The sequence below is a fragment of the Patagioenas fasciata genome, chromosome 3 (assembly GCF_037038585.1).
Source record: "Patagioenas fasciata isolate bPatFas1 chromosome 3, bPatFas1.hap1, whole genome shotgun sequence".
NCBI lineage: Eukaryota > Metazoa > Chordata > Aves > Columbiformes > Columbidae > Patagioenas > Patagioenas fasciata.
The window spans coordinates 31,420,495-31,443,917 of NC_092522.1; the positions used below are offsets into that span (position 1 = coordinate 31,420,495).

At 40.3% G+C, this 23,423-nt stretch overlaps 1 protein-coding gene across 2 annotated transcripts; it reads right to left on the reverse strand.

The window, feature by feature from the left end:
* Positions 1 to 5,173: 5,173 nt before the first annotated feature.
* KCNG3 (potassium voltage-gated channel modifier subfamily G member 3) lies at positions 5,174 to 18,409 on the reverse strand. Of its 2 annotated transcripts, none has more exons than XM_065834845.2 (2): positions 17,670 to 18,409; positions 5,174 to 8,800 (listed from the first exon to the last, which is right to left on the reverse strand). In XM_065834845.2, exons 1-2 carry the CDS (start codon positions 18,290 to 18,292, stop codon positions 8,155 to 8,157), a joined length of 1,269 nt encoding a protein of 422 aa, XP_065690917.1. In that variant the 5' UTR covers positions 18,293 to 18,409; the 3' UTR covers positions 5,174 to 8,154. The 2 variants fall into 2 exon arrangements, with proteins under 2 accessions (XP_065690917.1, XP_065690916.1); XM_065834844.2 differs by having other exon boundaries at positions 17,637 to 18,409.
* Positions 18,410 to 23,423: the final 5,014 nt, after the last annotated feature.

Sequence of the window (23,423 nt, forward strand, 5' to 3'; positions counted from 1 at the left end):
TACTTTTTGGTGAGTCACTTAGCAAGGACTTCACTGCTAGCTCAGAGCCTTTTGCATTGTTGGATTTACTATTTTAAACCTCTCTCTATTGCTCCACCCCATTTTCGTCTTTCATTAAATAATCTTCCACCTGCTCTGCAGTGTTCTTTCAGTTGACATGACAGTCCTGGACTCTGAGTAGGGATAAATCCCCAAAGCAGGGAAAAAAAAAAAAAGAAGTAGCAATTCCCCTTATGGATCTTAAACTGGGATCTTTAGTACTAGAGTGAAAGCCTACCACTTTCTAAGGCTGTTGGTTGCTTCTAGCATGATTCTATTGCATGCTGGTGGAAGTGGACCAGCCAGTGGAAATGTACTGTTCAAGCCAGTCCAGTTTGGTTTACAGTTTCTTGGTAGAAACACCAATTTAGAGTAATCAACCAATAAGTGAAGAAGTACAAATCTGTATCTCCAGCATCCCATTGGTGATTCAGCTGTTAGGTTCACTCATATTGGGAGGACTAGGTGGCCAAAGGTAGATGGGTGATCTCTACTGCAGAGTTGTGAGTGGATTTGAATGGTGCCAGAGTAAGGCTGTAGATGAAGGGTGGGATGTGGATGATTTAGGCTATTTTATGTTGCTTTGTAAAAGCTTAGCTTTTCATGACTGTTTCTTCCCAAAATATATGACATTTATTGTGGGGGAAGAGAGAACTTCTTATCCTACACTGAGACAGAGAAATATATTGATGTTTGTTCTTAGCTATCTAATCTGGAGTTGAACTGCATTTCAAATGTGAATGGGACAGTCTATATGAAGAGAAGTCAAAGGTAACAGCAGCCTCGGTTCCTGGAAGTTAATGTTTAACCTTAGAGCTCCTTGAGTGAGGATCAGGTGAAAGGAGAAAGGTCTAAGAAAACAAGATAGAGATACTGAAGATGGAGTCTGCTATAAAGAGGGAAGTAGATGAGCTTCATGGTTGCTGGTCCTGTCTTGAGGGTAACCTAGCATTTACATCCAAGACTTTGTCTTCCATAAGCCAGATGACAAACAGATTTTCTAAAACAAAGCAAAATTCATCTTAGCTGGCTTTTATTCACTGCTGGTTGCCTGACTCCCTTGAAGAAGATTTCTGGAGATCAAAAAGCTGCTGTGACCTATAGGCTTAATTTGTATCAAATGACCCAACAGGTACAGGCTAAAGACGCTGCACCCAAAGGCAGAGGTACTCAAGGAATACATATAAATTTGAGGGCTATAAGCAAGAATCTCTGATAGGAATCCACACTTCTAGATTTGTATTTATTTATTTTTTAATTTAAATAATTAATTTTGTTACTGATGCTTTTCAGTGGGGTTCTGCATTGCTATACTTAGTGTATACATTGTTGGCATTGTTTTTCTCTTTTATTCTTATAAGCCATCTACATAACAGCATCCTTATATAGCGTCAAGAATTCAAGATGCTATTCTAATAAATGGATCCACTTTTACTCATTCATACTCAAATAACATCAAACTCAAATATTAAACCCTAACAACAAAAGTCATGGTTAGAGGCTGTGCTGTCTTGGCACAGCCAGTACAGCTGACAAGGCCTTTAACAATGTAGGAAGACTGTCTTCTAAGTGCTGCGTTCTCAGGCAGCCTCTCTAAATTGAAGAGAAAAAAAGTACATATTTGAACACTTAGTACTTAAAAGTACCTCAGACTCAACAGATAAGCTACACTCACGCTACAGAGAAATGTCATGTTGTTTGATTGTACTGTTGTCTGCATACAGCTTTTGATTTGTGTATCAGTCTTGGATCATATGGTTTTGAGGAGCAGCACTGTGATTTGATTTGTGGCTGTGGAGCTCTTAGTACAACAGAAGCCTGGTTCTCACTGTAGTTCCTGGTTGCTACTTAGATATGGGTAGAAGAGCAGTGAAAACAGGGTCCAAGGGAAATAATTCCAATTTTTAACTTCTAGATTCCCTAGATTTTAATGAACTTCTTTACTGTTTTCTTTTTTAAATTCTTATGACCAAAAAAAAGGTATAAAATGTTCCTGGAGAAAGCAAGGATTGACCTTGTTTGGGGGGAATTCTATGTATTTACAGTTGCATCTCAGATTGCTAGGAAGTGCAAGTGCTGAGCATATCTGTAAAATAAGAAGTGTTAAAACATTTAAAAAAACCTTTCTGCTTCCAAAATATTTTAGAAGTTCTTTTAGAAAAACACTTATAAAATGTACTTATATGACTATGTGGGCACCTTCTTCATTTCTTCACTGATTTTATGTGAAGCTTTTAAAAATAATAAAATATGAGAAGTAGAAATGTTCATGACTTCTAAACAACAAGTCAGTTCATTTTCATAATAATGCTTTGGACTGGTGCCAGAATAGTTCATAATTCAGTGATCTCTTAAAATATTTAAACTTTTTTTTAAAAAAAAGAACATTAGTTGTGATTATTTTTGGAAGTTGTTCTGAAATGGCTGCCTTTAAAGAATCACCAGAGTGTCTTTCATCCATTCATAATAACGCAAGCATCGCACTGGTGAAACTTTTGGTTGTTTCGAAATTCCAGAACAAACACCATGTTGATGTGTTGGGTTTTCTTTTTAATATAAATACATTTCGGCGAACTTGAAGTCGAATTCAATCAATTTCCCCAGATTTAGTCTTATAATCTCTGAGAAATAATCTGTATGTTACATGTTACTTTTTAATTTTGTTTTGACAGTTCTGTTGTCCATAATTATAACAGATATTAAGTTACTGAAGAATAACCCTGTGTAGGTGTAACATTTTTTTCCTCAGATTAATTTCTGGATCAAATATTCACATTTCCTATTGAGTAAAACTCTTATGTTCTAAATATCAGACTTCTCAGCAGCCAAAAGATTGCTGAGGTGCAATGCCAATATGAATAGCCACAGAATTCATTTGTCGAAAAGAATACATTTTATAAACGTTTGTGTTTTGACCAGTAGTCCATGAAATATAGCAACAAGACCAGCATCTTTTATTATGTGATTTTATGCATCTAATTCTGCATTCACATCAAAAACCATTTATTACCTTTTCAAATTATATTATACATTTTTCTTTACAGATAAGCAAACAATATATAAAATTAATGTTCTACAAATTTATAAACCTTTGCGCTTGTGAAGAATAAAGGAGTCAGTCTAAAATGTGGAGTTGCAAACATTCACATGGTATTAATTTGACCAAAGATTTACATTCTTCTTCTGCGGCTCTTAAAATCTCTTGTCAAGCAGGTTGGCAGTCTTGGTTGCTCACTGTGCAGCCTTCTTGATGCTCAACCTCTCCTGTTGTCTGCAAAAGATGCTCCCTACTTTGTGTTGTGCTTCGCAGGCCCCACATCACATTAGTTTTTCACTATGGAACCAGCAATTCTTGTTTCTTCCATATGGGCTGGGGCAGCTCTTCAGCCCCTGTAAACTCTTACAGCTCTAGCAAGCTGGAAGACCTTTCTCACTAAGTCTATTTATTTTAAACAGGGATCTGTGTTATGTAGCAAATTTAACTAGCATCACACATACTGACCTGCATGCTTGCTTTTACAAACAAACAACAGAAAATGAGAATCGATTTCCATTTTTTTACAATTATAGTGAAAAAAAAAAAAAGCACAATATATGGGGTTTTTTTGCTATGCATAGCTTATTTAATCTTCCAGCAAATGTCTCCTCAGAAGCTCATTTGAAAGGATAATTCTAACATTTTCAAGGTAGTTCAAATGATCAAACTTTAATCAGTAGTTGTATCCTGAACCTCTTAGGTAGGACCAAATTGAGAGCCCAGCAGCTCTTGTTGTTTGTGCAGGTTCCCAGGAAACTGGCTGGTTTGGCTGCTGAATTCAGCTGGCTGCTGTGTGCATACAGCCACGTCCTGGCAGACCTTCAGATCTGGTAAGATTCTTACAGTTGTTACCCAAAGGGGAAGTGTTTTGAACCCAAAAGAACTTCAGTTTTATTTTGGAAATGAGAAGGTTGAACACTACAAAAACTGAAGACTGATTCCTTTATGGGCACAAACTGGCATATACAGTATGAAAATCCAGTACCTTTTCCTTTAAATACGTGGGTAGCAAGATGTGAATCTTATAGTTACAGGATTGTTATCTTCCTCAAATTTGCCTCTATGTACACCAGGATAAGCCATTGTACAGTAAGAATGAACATCACATATTTAAATGGCTGATCTCTTGTGCTAATAAAACTGTTTAAAATCATCAGTCAATCCAATTAATCTTTTTGTGTGTGTGTATATTCATCAAGACAATATCGTTTCCAAGTCTTGCATCAAGGGAAATGATAACCCTCCATTCTTTATGATTTTGGGGATGGTGCTTCATGTAGAACTGTAGAAGGAAAATACACCCTAGACAGCTTTCCATTCCAGTGATTTCATTAATGATCAAATGCTTTTAAATGGCACACAGTACCTGGAAGAATTGCAGCCAATATATGGTTCCCAATAGGTCAGTCCTAAGGACTGAACCTACCATATAATGTATGGTTAAGCTTTGTTGCCATCAAAACATACAACGGCAGTTCCATACTCCTTGGCATTGGTTTTAGTTTTAGATGAACTGAAAAGCTGGATCACAGTTATATAAGCTGTCTCCATTTATCCCCAGTTTTCTTCTAGTTGTATTTCATCTAATTTGTTCCAACTGTGAGTATTTCAAATACTGGAAGAGGTGCTGCTGATGAAATACTTTGTTGTATAAGGTTCAAGCTGGCACGGATTAGGGATGAGCTGGCTTGTCTTCACTTGGCTTTGAAATGCTGTATTTCGAAATACATCACTGCACCCCATGTCTGCATAAAGCATGGTTTCAAGTAAACTTCTAGTAAAACAGTTCCATCTGTTTAAAAGCATGCTTATTTTTCACTACACATATAACTACTTTTTTTTAAAGTTGCACTAAAAAAAACACTGGTCCGTTGCAAATAAGATGGCATCTGTTATTAGAAGTCAGGAACCCTATTTACTTAATATGAAATCATGTTTTAAGGCTACTGTTGAGATCACACTACTTCAACTTGGTTTCTAAGAAAACTAAAGTCTACACGCTGACAAACATACAACAATAAAAAAGAAAACAAACAAAACCATGAAAAAACCCAAACAAAAGACCCAAAACAAAACAAAAAAACCCCACCAACCAACCAACCAAACCCCAAAACCAAACAACAAAAACCAAAACCACAAACCACCCCAGTATCTCTCCTTAGTGGGCTTATATAGAGAGCAGTTTCAAAATAATATTTTATTGTAACTCAAATTGAAAAATACATTGGTTATTCTGTTCACATTTTGCCATATAAAAAGTGAACATAAACTGTTAATAAAAAAAAAAGTACAACTTAAGATCATCTCCACAGACTTATTCCTTTACACAATTATTTTCATTACATAATTTTTTTACACTGGGAAAGGATTCTTTAGCTGGAAAACACTTTATAAAGGAAGAAACATTTTGTTTGTATACCACATATACCCTAAATCCTTTAAAACTTCCTAACCTTAATTGCTTATACAAAATGATTCATGGTACAAATTGCTATTCATAAGTTATTATATGCCATCATTTCTATTTTTTCCTTTGTACAGGCATCTAAAAATTAGATTTATGGGTAATGCTGAAATGCCTTTTAATTTGTCTTGAAATCAAGACTGCAGCGTACTCTAAAGTATATTCACATTCTGTATGGATTTCAAACTATTGTCATTGTGATGACGGTTTGGGCGTCTTGAGGGAGGAGGGTTGTATCTCAGAGTATTGGTTTGGTTAAATACAGAACATAGACAAAAGACAAAGTTTCCCAAGCGTTAAAAACAGCGTAAGAAAATCTGTAGGGCTAAGTTCTTATGTGTTGGTTAACAGGGGGGGAGTTGGTTGGTTGTGTTTTTTTACCTATTTTTAATAGAAAAAAAAAAAAGGGGGAGGGGGTGTTTTTCTCGTAAAAAAACCAGTTTTGATTCTATCAACATGAACTTTTCATTAGAAGATGAAAACGTCATTTTCTCCAACAGCTGTGTTTGGATTTGAGTCTGAAATTTCAGTTTAGTCAAGGAGGAGATTTTTTGTGAGAAGAAAAAAAAGTTGTCTGACTATAATATATAATATATGCAGGATATATATAGGTACACATGCAGGAATACAGAGCCAGCATCTCCACTGGTGCGAAGTCACAACTTAGCTAACGAACATCAGCTGTGAATCTCACCTTAGACAGAAATTTTTGCTTATCTCATTTTCACCTCTCTGTGGAATGCTGGAGCCAGTTTCTGAATGACGTGGTTCTGATATAGAAGGAATAAATACAGTAGTACGGGCAACTACAGAGGAGCGAACCTGAACACCAGGATGCATCAGTGTCAAGAAACAGAGGTACGGCTGTAACATCACTTAATGATGTAGTCTTGAAAAACCATTGAAGGTAAAGTCAAGCTTGTCAGCAAGAAGTCTACTTAAATTCTTTTAAAGTCTTCAGAAAAAAAAAAAAAAAAAGCATTTGCAATGTAATTCTTTAAGGCTATGACCACTTAAAGTGATAATGAATTTTTCAGCTCTCAGGGTAGAGCCTTCAATGTACTGGTTACTGACCAATGTGGTACTTTCATTTGAGTGAGCAACTCCGGAGATGTGTTTTCTAGGTGGTACTCGTTTCGCTTCTAAAGCTTTTAACAAATACGTTTATAAAAGATGCTTCTACAGCACAGTAATAATAAATGCAGTATTTTCAGGCAAGCATACCAATTTCAACTATGCTGATGACTCTGTACCTTCCTGTTAATAAGAAAGCTCCCTGTTGATGTTTATTGGTAGCCAGATTTGCAAAGCTGCACCTTAATGTGTTTTAGTATCTAACTGCACATTTCTACGTAGCAGCCTTTCAGAATTATACTGAATGACGCTATTAAGCAGTACTACACAAGAAATGTAGCGAACAATATTTCAGAACCTAACTTGATTCATTTTAATTTTCTAGTTACATTGGAGAATATACCATTTTGCCAAGTACAACTCACACTTCTATGTTTTACTTTCTTTGGTATGCTCTGGGCTTTTTACAGTTGTTTTTAAAACTTTCATTAAATTGTATCCTTCTGTAAGGATTGCAGAATTTAAAGATCATGAAGAGTCTCATCGGACAGGGAACAGCTACTCCTGTTTTCCAGCACTTTCTCCAGACTGTTTCAAGTGATGGAGTATTATAATCTATGATATTTGTGTTTAATTAAATGAGGGGGAAAAAAAATCTGTGCTTATGAGTATGTAACTTCAGGTGGATGGACTTGAACTGACCATATGTAAACTTTGGATAGTTCCCCCACTAAACTACCAGAAAACATATTTATCAATGCCTGATTCTTTTATGCTGATCTTTATAAAGTACACCACTTGCATCTACTAACGATTTGGTTCCAGAAAATAAATTAATTGTGTCTAAGGAAGTCCTTGCTACAACATTCAGAGGTGTACTTCTTTGAATTATCAAATTCTGAGCAATGCCACTGACTTCACTGGTTTTCCTGAAGATTTGTGTGCTTCATCAAAGATCAGAATCAGGCCTCAAGACTTTTTGTCCTACAGACCTATATTCTTCATCTTTCCTGAGTTACAGAACCAGCTCTGCTGTGTTGCGAAGCTCAAAAGTAGCAGTAATTCTCCTTCGGTATCTAATTTGGTTGTCGGAGTTAAAAGCAGAGATAGTTCAGGCAAGGAGTTATTAATGCCTCTGTGGAGCATTTAGATTTTGAAATCTCTGAAAAACTTCTGCTACAGGTTGCTTAGAATGGTATAGGATGTCATTATGGGAATGACAGACCTCAGTGTTAAGCCCATTTTTTGTTCTGCTTATGTATGGAAAGGGAACCCAAAGACCAAACTGGTCTGGTTGAGGACTTCTGAATCCTCTTTTGTTAATTTTGTTCTCTCAAACTTGAAACCTGACTCCCTCTCCCTGCAAGGTGCCCAAGGCAGATGGCCATCCTTCCTGTCTGAATGGTGATGGGCTTTCTCCAGGCTGGCAAGAGTGTTGTTCCATAGGACCATCCAGTCAAGGAGGACACGTGAAGGGACCTTCCACCATTCTCGTCTAAGACAAAGCTTAGCAAGTAACTACAACAGAATGTAATTTTGGTCAATTTAAGAATTCGGCAGAAAGGCTTCTACTGTACCTAGCGGATCGGAACTTGAGCTCATGGTAACATTGCACAAAGCTGTGATAAATGAAAGTGATCGGCAAGGCTAATAAAACGATGCCACTAACCACACAAATTCCTCCAAGAATCCTTCCTGGTACAGTGATGGGACACATGTCACCATAACCAACCGTGGTCATCGAGATGATCACCCACCAGCAAGCAGCAGGAATGCTGGCATAATCCTTATTCTTTGTTCCCAAGTCCAGCCCATTTTCAAGAAGCTGGGAAAGTGCACTGAAAATTGCCATAGCAACACAGATAAAGACAAGTAGCATCACCATCTCTCTGTAACAACGCTTCAGAGTCAGACCAAGTGTTTGAAGGCCAATGAAATGACGAGCCAGTTTAATTACCCAAAAAATCCTCATCATTCTTAAGACCCTCAAGGTGACTCCAGCCCTCTGAAGCTGCGAATTTTCCCCTGTGAAAACTGTCATGAGAACAGAGATGTAGTAAGGAGTAATTGCCAGTAAATCAATGATGTTGAGAGGTCTTCTGACAAACTCACACTTGTTTTTGGAGACGATGAACCTCACAATGCATTCTGCAGTGAACCAGCCTATGCAGATAGCTTCAATTATCCTGTCAAAAGAAACAAAGTACAGCATTCATGTTCTGTGCAAAAGTTTTAGTGGATGTTTGGTTTGTTCACAGGTATTACCAAACTGACGCTCAGACCTTCACAAATGACAAACAGAAAGACACGCTATTCTTACCCTACGCATGTAGCACCAGATTTCAGCAATCAACCTGAGGATCTAGTGAGGAGTTTGAACTGATCATTGCTAAAAACTCACTCACTGATCATTTTCTTTGAATTATAGATTAATACTGGTCCTAACACTGGGAAAACATGCTTACAAAAACTGGAACTGTATAGGAAAGGGTATGCTGCCTGTGCCAACGGGTAATGTTACCTAGAACACTTTTTTTTTTTAAGCTGGTTGGATTTCAGGGGATTTTATTCATTTTTTGGTTTCTTTTAAATCTATGAGGCCTGATCCACTTGGGAATGCCAAGGACTGTGGATCAGTGAACTGGCCAGTTAGGAACAGCAAGGGGTAGAACCAGACTGCTAAACTAAAATGGCAGTGAAGATCGAGTAGGCAGAAATCAGCTTTTGCATTGGATAATTCATGCAAATTGGCTCTTCGGGAACCAAACTAAACCAGTCCGCCTGATTTGCATCCCAAACAGGGGCAGGCTTAGAACTATTTTCAGAACTCTATAGGTATTGCCACTAAATACAGATGACATTTTATTTTTCATCATTGGGTACACAAAGTAAAAAGATTCTGTCCTCCAATTTACCACTATGCTCTGCATTACTGATTTTTTTCTTTTGTTTTAAATGTAACTCCACCTACACTGTGTTGCAGCAAAAATGTCAAGATACCCAAAGCAATAGGCAAGATCATCTTGCCAAATACAAGTATGGCCTTAAGAAAAGAAATCCTGGAAGGTGATCTCAGTGTGTTCTAAGTATTTCCAAGTCCCAGTGCAGAGAATGAGACTTGAGAATATCTCAACTTGAAGCCAGTGGAAGGTAGAAACAGAAGATGAAAATGTTGCTCTAAGATTATTTAATAACTATTGTGCATGTAGTCTGAAATCTCCCATCTGAAAATAACCCTTTTCTTAAGAATTCCGGCTGTGCCTGCTTGCTTCCTTAATAGAGAATGTGAATGGGAGCCAATCTTTTCCTCTTTCCTTTGTTTATCCTTTTTCACCAATGGTTTGAGCAAAGAAAAAGCCAGTTGCCAATGCCTTCTCAATACCAATAGGTCTGAAACCCCACTGATGTGAGACTGGGGATTTGAAAATACTACATACAACCAGAGCTTTTTTGCTACTGCAGGAATCCTGACAAGGTAGTGTCTGTAGAACCGTAATGATTTGCAAGTAATAATCCCACTGTCATTTCAAACCTAAAATTTTGTTTCCCTAACACATTTTTTTACCAGTTACAAAATCTATTGTTATTATTAAGACAACTGCCTGTTAGAAAGACAATTTTCTTCTGTAACTTCTGTAATTATACTAATAGCTATAAGCTAACTTTCATAAAAGTTTCATACACTGAAGTTTTACTTATTTGATATTAATTTAATCTTATTTGTTCATTCACTTTAGTTTTACACTAAAAAATGGAGGAAACAGTAACAGTCAGTTGATCTAAGGTCATAAGGTACACTGTGACTCCAGCCACAGCAAATTTAAATGAACAGAAATTAATTATTTAAAGAAATAGTTATTCACATAAAATAAGACCTTGTTTTACCTTGTTTCATGACTAACCATGAAAATTCTGTAAGCAAGTGGCCTTTCTTCATAAAAGGTTTATAAAACACTTGTTCCTGTTGGCACCTTTTGATGGAAAGACCTATGCATTTCAAAAACAGCTTGCTCGTAAGTATTATGGGTTGTCTCAAAAATTAAACTTTTTTTTTAAAATACTAATGCTTCTTTTAATAATGACAGTGAGTGCCGACTACCTCATAAGTGGATTTAATTTATTTTTAGCTCAAATTTTTATGCTCAGATCGTGATGTCTTCCAAACAGAAGTCATGTATGGGATACATGAAAGTTATTTTATGAACATGGATTATGTTTCTTTATGTTAAAAACATAAAGAAAAAAATGTTACTGGGTAAGTTCTCTTAGACTTTTTTTACACATTATGAGGAAATATCTAAGACTTTCCCTAGAAAAATCAGGCAAACAGCAAGACCAAGGTAATGGGCACACTGATAAAGTCTGAATGTACTTACATGTTGGCTAGTTGAGATCTCATGTAATGATTAAAAGAGAAATTGCATCTGAGTAGAAAGTTGCAGCCAGGAATATTCAACAATTTCAACAAACTCGCTTTAATTACATTTTGCGAGATTTCTCTGTTAGGGTTGCCTGTGTCCTATAATATGGAACATTTAAATGAAAAAGCAATTCGCAGTTAGACAATTTAAAGCTTTTTCACTCTGCATTTCCTCCTGATGCCCTGATAATGTTGGAAATGTGATTCCTTGGTTTTGTCACGAATGAGGCAGGTTATCTCAGGGTTGAGCTTTAAGGAGGTTTGGTCCTGATCCTTGTGACTCAGAGGAAGACTTCTTTATGAATCAATGCTGATTCAGTGGTCCGGTATAACTTTGGGGAATAGTTGTGCAAGTGAAAACAAATGAAATGTGATCGATTCATTGTTTTACTCTGGCAGTTCCCAGCACAAGAGCTACTGTAAATCAGTCTACTTCAGTAGGAAGGACTGAAGAAGACTTGTAGTGTAGAATGGACTTGAAGTTAAGGAACATCACTGATGCAAAAATGACCAAGCAAGATCGAGACAGTAGGAGATGCATTACTGCCACTGCATTATATATTGCACTTTCATTTCTCCATTCATTACATCTATCCTTCCTCATCAATTATATGCATCCTGACTAGAGAGAAGATAATGAATAAGGGTGTCTCTTATTTTTTCCTTTCCTCTCCTTACTTCTAAGCCATTTTTCATTTTTTCTCTCTTGTCACTCCTTTTTGCCTGTGTAGATGGATTTTGGCAGTCCTGGCAAATCACGTAAAACCGCTTCAGTGAGAAGAACTAGAAATCTCTGGCCTGTTGGGAAATCTGGAGTGCTACATACTATATTTCCACTTTCCCCCTCCTTGTAGTGATTTGTCTTTATAGCTAACCTTGTTAATGGATAAATAGTGTCTAATAAGGAAAGCAAATTTAACAGCTAGTCCTCAAGAGAACTCAGAACTGAGTATGAAGCTAAAGACAAATAAAATGCATGCACTCAGAAGACTAAAATTACTGTTTCTTCTGTAATCAATTCTTCAAATATTTGCTGCATATTCACAGGACAGACTGCCTTTTATTGCTTACTCCTGAAATAATGCTGTATTAAAATCTATGACCATATAATTAAGTCATGAGCTTTATATGGTAAAATGCAGTACCTATTTTATAAACTTCCATCAGTTCAGCTTGAAAATAGTTGGTATTGAAAAATGAGAGGGGAAATTTAAAACAAACTCATGAAGTGTTTACTTAAGATTCCCCGCAAAATCTATAACTAATCAGTGAAAATACTAAGTCCTAATTTTTATTCAGTTACAGGTTATTTCTGCTCAAAGTTATTTTGTCCCAGACCTAGGCACATGAAAGAGGGTTTTTCTCCTAAAATTTTAAGCCTCTTGGTACTTAACAGTCTTTCAAGATTGCTCTAATGAGTCTTTTGTCCATAAATGGAAGACCAAGCCTTTGTGAGCCTAATTTCTACTGTAATCCCATCACTGTTCAATTTTCTGTTCCATCTGATAACTTCCTTTCAGAATAAGCTATTTTATGTGTAATAAATTAAACTACTTCGGAAATTTTTTCATTCACTAACAAGATTAGTTTGTTATTACTAAAAAAATCATATTCTGAATGTCTTAGAGTATTTCAACTTAGCATTATTCTTTGCTCCAGTATGCCAATTTGGATACTTTCAATATCCCCTGGTGAGCTGGCTGAAATCTAGCCAAAATATTTGTTAGTGACACTATTATCTATTAAGCTTGTAAATAAAACATGCACATCAACAGGACACATGAGGAAAACAGATGATATGATTAAAGACAGTATATGACAGCACTGATTCGTTAAATTGTTGCTAAAGCCTATTTCCATGTAACGTACATTAAACCTGAAAAATGTCCAGCCGGTAGCCAGAATGATCAAATTCCTGCTCAGGATGACTCCTAGTCATTTCAGCAAATGTCTTTTTTTTTTAATCCTTTTGAAATCAACAGGGTTTCTGTCTCACTATAAACTGCAGAGTAAGTGCCACGAAACAGCTCGTTTCCCTGCATTAAAAACCTTGCTGGCTTTTTCCACTCTGTCGCTGTTTGGGTAGCAGTAATGCGTTTTGACGCGTTAAACTCCGGTTTCCTATGTGGGAGGCTGTAATGACCCAGCACTCCCCAGGGAAGGGAAAAAATGCCTTTCACAGCTCTGGGAACACCTGGATATGAACATCTTAAGCCCTGGAGTCGTCAGCATCTTTGCCATATACTTGAACACGAGTGGCACCTGGTGAGCTCGCTAAGGTTCTCCTGTGGCCAGGCACCAATACACATCTGTTCTTTGTGTCATCTCTATTTCTCAAAAGGCTCATAAATTCATTAGAAGAATCCACATCTATGTTTTTAACTTAGGTCTGTAGTTCCATTCTTTACCCTCAGCCTGCTGTTTTACTGTTTTAACTTAGCAAAGATGTGGTGTTGAGGTTAGATCTTACCCAGGAAAGAAGTTTTGGTTTTTTGGATTGTTTTTGGTTTGTTTTTTTTTGGAACGCATGTTGGATGTGAGCATTCAGGTGTTCTGAAATCTCACCACTATAAAGGAATAATGATTTTTGTATGTCTAAATTAAGCTGATGTTTTGCAGAGATGAAAAGAAAACCCACTGGCAACGGTTGAGAGATACTGAACTTCCTGTGTTTATTTGCTTTTGCTTAAGAACACAGCAATCATATGGGCTTGATAACCGAGTGATTCTTTCAAATTTAATCATGATTAGTAAGTGGAAAAGGGGCAACAGTCCCTCCCCCAAGCTACTCGTATTTACCGTTAGAAAAATAGTTTAATGGCAGGTAGATAGAACTATGCTGGCAATAAGTCAGGCATCTTCAAATGACTTCCTATGACAAGCTTGAGAAGCTCTCCCCAAAAGAAAATGCTTTTGATCAGTTTATGGATGGGTCCTTGATCAGAGACTCGCCGTATGCAACTGCTGGCAGTGTTCAAAGGAGAGCAAAGATGACTTGAAATTGCCAGAAGCAGCAGAAGGGGATACAGGTGTCTGCTGTCTGCTCCTAAACTGTGCAAATCTGATGCAAATCTTTAGCTCTGATGAGTGAAACGTGCCAAGGCAGGGAAGAGAGCAAAAATCTTAAAATGTAAGAAATTTAATAACTCATCCTTCTTCCTAAGAATGGACCTGGGGAAGGCAATCCCTCTGCAAATCAGGGAATTATATTGTCAATGTCTGTGAGGTTTGTGAAATTCAGAGGTCAGATTCCACATCCCTCTCTCCTTAAAAAGGCTTACTCATGGAGTTCTCTGTTGCCCTCTAACAGGTGTTACTCCAGCAGCCATAGGCTGTTCACCCTTAGAGAGTGTGGTCAGCATGAAAAGTCATAACAACGTAATGGTTTCTGAGAAGGGTTTGGTGGACTCAATTCCTCTTCTGGTGAAGAGGTGTTCACACAAGAAAAATAAACACAGCTGGTATTAGCTGGCAGCCACAGTAACCATCACTGCAAACCTCATTAAAGAGGCTGATTTTGAACGTCACAGCGTTAGTGACCCACTCCCTCACATCTAGAGATGATGTTCAGCTCAGCTGGAGACACAGGGCCAGAGCTGTTTTCACTACAGCTGCCCAGAACGGACGTGGGGACAGTTACCACAGTTCAGCCACAGAACTTATCCATGTGGCACCTTTTTGAGCTGTAACATAACATCGAGGGAAGGACAGGGGTTTTTATTAAGCAGCATGTGAGAGACTAAAAATATCGAAGTTGCTAAATTTCATGAGGCAGTTCTCAGCTCTTCTAAGCAGTGGCTTATGCTGATCTGAATAGTCAGTTACATCAAAAATCTACAGCCTAAGGACTTCTAGATAAGCCCATTTCATTTTCATTTATAAAGCTTTTCAAATTATGATTTGAGAATAATGTAGCGTTTCATACTAGTAATTACAGTGCCATGTGAATCAAAACTCGCATACAGCATTAATGTCACAATCTCTCTTGACCAAAAATATATATATATATATATATATATCATGCTTGATAGAATTTCTTTATTTTGATGAGGACTCTTGGTTAATTAAAAAAAAAAAAAAAAGACAGAATTTGGCTTCAAACTGTATCAGAAACTAGTGGCCAGATTTTTAAAAGCCTTCTCACCTAAGATGGACAGTATTGCCAGAATACACCATCCCAGAGACTCCTGTGTAATTTCTGTGGTCAGACTTCCAAATAAGCCACTTAGCTACTTAGGTTTTGAAAACCTAACTCATGTTAAATGCAATAACTTTAAACAAATAAAACTATAAACAAATAAAAGGAAAAAAAAATCAAATGACAACTGGGCATGTTAGGTCAGATCTTATGGCATGTGTAAGTAGCCATAGCTAAACTAGATCACTCACGTAAAGGCAACAGTAGCTCACCCCTTTTTTTCCAGGCGTTTTAGTCATTATGCAGCACACACAATAAAGGAAGGAGTGGTTCTCCTAAGAGAACTAGGCCACCTTGGCAGGTGACCAGCTGTGGACAGAAAAGAACACATCGTATCTATTTTCCCTGTGCACATGGGTTAAGTCACACGTGAAATCAGCCAGCATGTATTGGTGTTTATATGTGGCAGATTTTTGCGAGAAGATGGTTAGAAACTCTTTGGCCACAACTTTTACTGTTATTTCTCTCTTTTTGTTGCAGCTCTATAACCAGTACTGAAGAAGCTCACCCTACTGTTGATAGCGGTCCTTCTAGTTTGAAAAGCAGCCTTCACTGCCCTGTGAAGTGTTTGGCTGCACTGTACCTTACAAGTATTTAGGAGCTTATCCTTCAAACAGTTGGTATAAAATATGCAATTGTTCAGAAGAGTAAAATTACGTGTGTATATAATACACACATGTTCTTGAAGACAGAGGCACTATGAAAGAAAAATTACACTTATACGCCTTGTTCCTCTGCAAGTTAAACTCTTTCAGGAAGAGAAAAATTGATGTTGACTCCCACACCATGCAGATGTGAACAAAGATACGGCCGATGTGGCTAATGCTGTGTTAGTGTTGCATCTATTTTTCCCCTGTCTATTGAGGATATCTGAGCAATTTGCTGACTTACAAAAAGATCACCCAGAGCATCCATACTTTGAAATAATCTTGCAAAGCTTAAGTAAGTCTTTTTAACTGGAAGAACCTCTAAGGACAACTTTTCACGTATCTAAATCTAAGCAGGAATCAACAGCTTCTCAATCTATATCTGCTTTCTTTTTGTTCATACAACTAATTCTTTGACTCAGCCAGAATGAGAAATACAAAAATACAATTCCATTAAGCTAATGGAAACTATGAAAATACTTTCCAAGGAATTAATTTGGCTACTAAGAGATAATATATCACATTCCGATTAACTCTATGGTAAAAGAGGGTGATTTCATAATGACACGGTTGCGATTTCACTGTAGGGCCCCTTTAGCAGAACAGAAGCTGAAAACTTTTTATTGAATATCCTATCTGTTTTAAAAGAAAGGAGAAGCTAGGAAATACAAGAAACATTTACTTCTGTCTTTATATCTCAGCCTTATTTATGAGAGAAATCCTACCAGAGTGGTCTTGATTCTGTTCTCTAGGGAACAAGAAAGAGAGGGAGAGAAAGGGAGAGAGAGAGAGAAAGCGTAATGATACTGAAGTCAGCAGAGTTGCATCAATGTAACCCAAAACTGAGGTCACAAAGAAGATGAAAAAGGGTTTGTTCTTATTAGTAATAAGTCTTGGATTGAACCTTACACCCCAGGCCCTGGTTTCTGCAACTGTTCTGCAATTTTTAGCGTGTTTACATACATTTTATCTAAAGGAAATGTAAACATCTGTTACATTCATACAATGGGGTGCATATATGATGCATTTGAAAAAGCATAATACACAGTCTGATCATCTCCTCTGTTCCCCACATAGAGAATCTGAGATGGAAAGAGGAACGGAGATAAGGCTGCTCCCACATACAAGATTTTACAAGATGAGAACTGTAACAGGCACTGGATCTGCTCCAGTAGAAGGACCTGTATGAATACACGCAGAGTACATACAGGACTGTATTCTTCCCAAAGGAAAAGAGAAGGGAATTGTATTCTTTTCCTTTAGGGTTTTAATTCCCCCTTTTCCACAATCGCAAGCCTTAATGTGATTTGTCGAGTGCTTGAACTTCTCTATGTGGGTAGGGAGTCCCGTGGCTCCTAAAAGGGGAGAAATAAGAGCTCCGAGATCCTGCAGAGGAGGAGGCACCCTCACACAGAAGAGGAGCCGTGTTCCGATGGCAGCTGCCCCGCTGCCGGGCTGCCCGACACGCCAGCCTGCCCCCGGCCCCGGGCTGCCCCCCGCGCCCCCAGCGCTGCCCGGCGCTCGGAGCCACAGGCGCCCGGGAGAGCCCGGTGGAAGCCAGAGCTGCAGAGCAGCGCCCGCTCCCCCGAGACATCCCCGTATCCCTCTCGGCTCCCCAGTTCAGGGCCAGGGGATTAAGGCGAGCAGGCGATCCCCGCCGGCGGCGTCTACAGCTATGGACCGTCAGGACAAGGGGCAGGACAGACTGGACGGGACACACGGGGAGCGGACAGCGGGAAAATAAAGGATCCTCCTACCCTGAGGGCTCCCTCACTGACTCTGCTGTGTACCTGCTCTGCTCCTCCATGCTGCGGTTCTCCGGCGCCCGCCACTCGGGCAGGGTGCTGGCGCACAGCACCACCATGGACACGATGACAAAGAGGATGGAGACGGTGGCCAGGACCTGTGCGGCCACGGAAGACGTGGGCTCCTCGAAAGTCCTCCTCATCCTCTCCAGCCACTTCCCGCCCTCGGCTCCCGGCGGCCGCCGGCCCTTGCCTTCGGGGCCGCTGGCCGCCTCCCCGGGCGGTTCCTCTGCCGAGTAGTAGGTGCACGTCTCGGACATGCGGTCGTCGAGGCGGCGCTGGCAGCAGTAGTCGAGGTGGGAGCCCTCCAGCCCCCAGTAGATCATCTCGTTGTAGAAGGAGAGCTCGCACATGTGCGGCACGAAGCGCAGGTGGCCGTGCCGCACGTACAGCATGATGAAGCCGAAAGCCTCCGAGTGCCGGTCGAAGAAGTATTCGTTCCGCTCCCGGTCGTAGTCGTCACACACCTCCAGCACGTCCTGCTCCGAGAGGCAGCCGTGCAGGCGGCTCACCCGCCGCAGCGGGAAATCCTTCAGCACCTCCCGGGAAAAGGAGTACCGGGTGCCCCCGACGTTCAACACCACCGAGGGGCCGCGGCCAAAGTTCATGGCTTGGGCGGGACGGAGGTGGGGAAGGGTGGGCAGGGCGGCGAGACGGGGGGCAGCGCGGGCGGTGGAGGCTGCCCCGGCTCCGGCTCCGCTCGCACCGCTGGCGGCTCCCGCTTGGCGACGGGGCGGGCGGAGAGGCGGGAAAGGCGCCGCTGCGGGCGCCCCAGCGGCCGCGCAGCAGACGGGGCGCGGCGGAGGCTGCGCGCCCCCCCCAGCGATGCCGCTCGCAGGTGCGGCCGCGGCCTCAGCGCCGGAGAGCGGGCAGCCCCGCGGGGCCCCGCCGGGGCGGGGGCACGGCCGCGGGCATAGTGGGGCTGGGGAGCTCCGCGCCCGGCGCCGCTCCCCTCCGCCGGTGCCGGCTGGCAGGCGGGCGGGAGGCGGTGCGGCGGGGCGGGGACATGCCTCTCCTCCCGCCCGCGCACATGGCGGGGCACAGCACAGCACAGCGCAGCGCGGGGGGCTGCTGCGGAGAGACCGCCCAGGGCCCGGCCCTCCGGGCAGGGGGCTTCGGCTGCAGCCGGGCAGAGCCCCTCCTCGCCCGCCCCGCCAGGCGGCACTTGGGCGAAGTTGTTCACCAAACCCAAGTAACACTTTGGGGGCGTTCCACCCCGCCTCAAATAAAAAACAAAGGTGAAAGTGAAGCGCTTGAGCTCGACACCACTCGCTTCCTGTTCAAGACAGCCGGCTGCCAGCGCCTGTCGCTCCCGTCTCATTTGTTTTCCACGGCCCTTCATGCCGGGGCGGCGGGCAGCTCCCGGGCCCCGGCATGGCTGGGTGGCGGGGGGCAGCCGCCGACCGCAGCGGCCGGACTTTCCTGCAAAACGCGGGTTTCTTTTCAAATCGCCCCCCCTCATGCACATCTGGCGAGGGAGACACTTCTCTTTTTCCTTCTCACATAGTGTATGGGAAGCAGGAAGAATCAGGTGCTTTAGGTAGAGCCTTTTTCCCTGCTGCTGCCCACCTCAGTGTCACGTCTGCGCTCCTGCAGCTCCCTACGTTCATGAGTCCTACACCATCAAACCAGTCGTGAGCTGGTACGACCCTGTCTGCTCTCTAAAGTTTCGATTTCATTTGGTTGCATTATGTACAGGGAGTTCCTCGTTTCCACTACTGGCTTTGTTTAACTGATATTTTTACCCGAATATGACAGTTGTCCAGGCTGGGGTATTTTTCTAGGCTTACTAACATCTGGAGAATCATGGGGTAAAATCAGCCAAGATACAGCTTTCCTTTTCAGTGAGGTGCTTCCAGTCGCAAATGTGCCTCCAGCTGTCAGGAGAAAGGGCAGGTGAGTATACCCTTTCAAAACCAATGCCAAAGATTTGTCACTCAAGTGCTGTGTCTGTAAAAGGACATCCAGGTTAAGCCAGTGTTCTACCACCCCCGTTCTTTGTCGCTCTGGATATATATATTTGTCTTTATGGGTTGGATTTGGGTTTTTTGTTGTTGTTCTTGTTGCTGCGATGTTACTTTTTCAGCTGAGATTTGTAAGGCACGTTTAGGTCTATCAAAATAAATGGATAGTCATCTAATTGTGTAGTAAAAATTGTTGTTTTAAAGGAGAATGCTATCAAGCGCTACTATTTTTAACCCTATTTGTCATCTTATAAAAAATACTTCGAGGGACATTCGAATAAATGTCCACGTTACGACGAAGAGAGTCCTGCAAGCTCTGCTGTGGTTGTTATCCCGTGTATCCACTAGAGGTCACGGTTACTCATCGTTCTCTGTTGATTTACGGAGATGACTAGAAACCCACCCAAACTACAATTACAAAATGTAGTAAAGCATAGACGGCAGCGTGTTGTTCCACAGTAAGGTCATTTTTGATCTCTGTTCAGTCATACTGGTGTTTGTTTTCATATGGCTGGAAAGGTTTTTCCTCCAGTAGCTGTGTTCAGTTAATGTCTCTTGGCTGCCTGTTAATTTTATAAGCAACAAGCACTGTTTTAAACCTCTTCACCTTTCTCTGATGTGTATGCTTCTGTATTTTGTTCTTTCAGGAACAATTACTAGAAGACCTGTTTTTTAAAAAAATAAATGAATAAATAAATAGCAACACCTGACTAGAACTCTGACAGTGATAATGAGTTATCCAGGTGCTTCTGGCTTCGCAATTTGTCATGCTTCCTGCTCCGTACATTTTAACCCCCTTCATTTATCTTATGGTGCTCACAGGGGAGTGCAGATAATGTGGCCTGAAGACATGCATTTACTAAATGTATAGAAATACGGGTTGGAGTTGTATGTTCTAGAAATCACTTCAAGATGACCAAAGATTTAAGTGCTGTGTTGCGAAGCTAGGAGAACAGGTAAAGTGCTGGGCTGACAGGACGTTTAATGTGCATCACTTGATGAAGCATTGCAGCTTGATTTGGTGCCTGTTTCTATTTCTGGTTTTCAGCTTCTTTTAACTGTAGAATGCAGTGATTTCCTCTTTCAAAATAACATTGTCAATTGTTCTATGTAAGCAAGGCAAACCTGACAACAGTGATGTTTTCTTTTCCTCTGTAGTCTGGCATGTTCAAGTTTAGTTATTTTAGTTGTAATTACTGACTTTCAATTGAGGAGATTTGTTCTAGTGAGCTGGTGTCAATAGCTGTAAACAATGCATTCTCACACCAGGAGCAGCAATTTACTGGGAACAAAACCTCAGATTTTAGACAGGATTTGTAATTTTCCAGTAGATGTTCTGATTTTTGGCATTTTGATATTGGTCACTCCATTAGTTGTGAAATACCTGGTTCATAGTACATTTGTGGTAATTCATGTTGTTTCATGAGTATTACTCAGAATTTACAAGTGTCAGTTCAGTGGTTGTTGTGATATATCTGTCTTATTTTCCAGGAAACTTCAGTGAGTATAACCTTCTTTTGTTGCTGTTGAATTTCGAATTCTTAAGAAATTTGAAAAGTAGGATGGGGAGCCTGAAAAAGATACAAGACTTTGTGTGGCTGCAAGCAAAACACTTGGTAATATATTAATAAAAAGATCTTTCTAAAGGCTACTGTGGAAATAAAGTGTGTTTGAAAGTTCCAGCTGTCCTGATTTGAAAGATGGTACCTAATTAGCAAAAAATAAGTGAGCCAATAAATCCATTTATATAGGTCAACATAGAAATTAGTGAAGAATGTTCAACCTATATGTTAAGTGGTAAATAATAAGGCATAAAGTGAATCTTTAGAAGGACTCAGCTGGTAATAAAACCACTATAAAAGCCTCTTTCAAGTAGGTAGTTGAGTTCAGGTGGTTGGAGGGTTGGTTTGGTTTTCTTTTGGGATCTGACCTGGAGATAAATGCTGGAAAATTGAATCAAAGCAATTACTCTTTTCCTGGTGTTAATAGTTGTTATCATTTGCTGCCCAGGAGGAACTTCACAATTAATAGTCATTATGTAAAAATAGCTTTCTTTGTATCAACATTCATTTTCATGGCTTGTACTGTGCTATTGCATCCTAGGGGTATTTAATGAACTTGAAATATTTTCTACAGTTTCCAAATCTTTCTGGACCCGTGCTGAGACCATTGCTCCCTGTTTTGAGTGCAGCTCTTTGTGTACTTTCAGAAAAGAGATTCTTTAGTTGCATTTTGTATGTGAACAAAGTGGTATAGTTTGTTGACAGGCGTTTTTCATAACTTGGGATGAGTTTCTGTTCCTACTGAGGTAGTTACTGAGTGCTGTTGACTTTAGTGCAGGTAAAATTGGCTTTTGGTGGGATGTCTTCTGTCAGGAATCTTGGTTATTTTATGACCACAACACATAGCTGTGGAGCAGGTTGCATTGATGGCAGACTTGTATACGCAGAACAAAAAGATATTCCTGCCCAGGGAGTATGCTGTATGTAACATGTAAAATTGTGGAGGGGAAAGCTCAGTGTTGTTTGGTATTAAACATACTGCATTTAGCAATATCGATCTTAGTCATTTGAGGAGCCAACACATAAAGAATATAATAAATGGTTGAAAAGGTTCTGCATGCACAGATGGACTATGGTTTGCATTGATCTTTAATTTAGATCTTGGGGGAAAAAATGGTTTCCAATAGATGTTTTTTCTTCAATCAAACTTCTCTGCACCAAAACCCCTCTATTGCATTGTGATTTGTGGGCTACATAGAAAACCTTGCAGAAGATGAACCACATATAATTACCAAACAGTCTAGTGACAGATGCAGTTTGGATTGTCAGTGGCACCTGACATAAGAGTACAAGCTCCCTTGTCACTAAAGCACTTATAAAAATCTGAATAATTTTGAATATGAATGTTTCTAAAAGTGGATGAATGACATTTAGTAGGGAACTGGGTATTCACATATATATACATGTGCAGAGAATACAATCTGTAGTTGACATTTGTGATAAGACTAACTTATTTCATGAAACGTGCTAACACTTTAGGAAATTTGGCAGTGAAGAATTAGGATTTGACACTGGACACCCACTATATTTGTAGGTCAGACTGCAAGCTGCTTTTTAATGTGAGAGAAAACTGCATTCTCTGTTGTCCTTCACCTCCATGTTGAGAAAATCCCAGCAAAGCTTTTTGTACCTAATGAGGGGCTAACTAATTATTACAGGTGATCATTGAATCAAATGAAGCCCTTTTGGACAGAGACTGTTATGAGCTGGGGTAAACCAGTTTTTTACATCTGAAGTCGAGGCAGGCAGATACAAAGCACGGAGAGAAGGACATTTCTTGCCTGAGGAAGGTGATTAGAAGAGTTGCTAATGGGGAATTCAAAGGCACAAACTTATTCTCACAGAAACACCACAGGAATGTGTTTTCATACCAGTGAGATCCTTTTCTAAGTGCCTACCAAGGGGATGGGAAACCGCAGAGAAGACAGAGGGAAATACTGAGATATGGAGAAGACGTGTGTGGGTGAATCCAAAGTATGCTGTCGAAACAGGAAGAAAACCAGGCCAAATAAATGCATATAAACATTATTTTGTCATGATTTTTTTTTTCATTAGCTAACAGAAAGAGTTACTGTTCTGCTTTTTTTGAAGGAATGTTTTTTTTTTTCCCTTGCATCCTCAGCAAAGTTGAGAGTTCACTTGCCTAAGCCTACATCAGTTAGTGGCACTTGATGTCCTCCACTGTCGTTGTTGTCCATCTGCTGCTCCAATAG

What these genes read in the sequence shown, in the direction of transcription:
- KCNG3 (XM_065834844.2), bottom strand. Translation starts at nt 18,292, where the DNA reads ATGAACTTTGGCCGCGGCCCCTCGGTGGTGTTGAACGTCGGGGGCACC. An exon ending in TCAGTGAGGGAGCCCTCAGG is followed by an intron (nt 8,801 to 17,636) that starts GTAGGAGGATCC and finishes TTCTTTTGACAG; the next exon opens with GATAATTGAAGCTATCTGCA.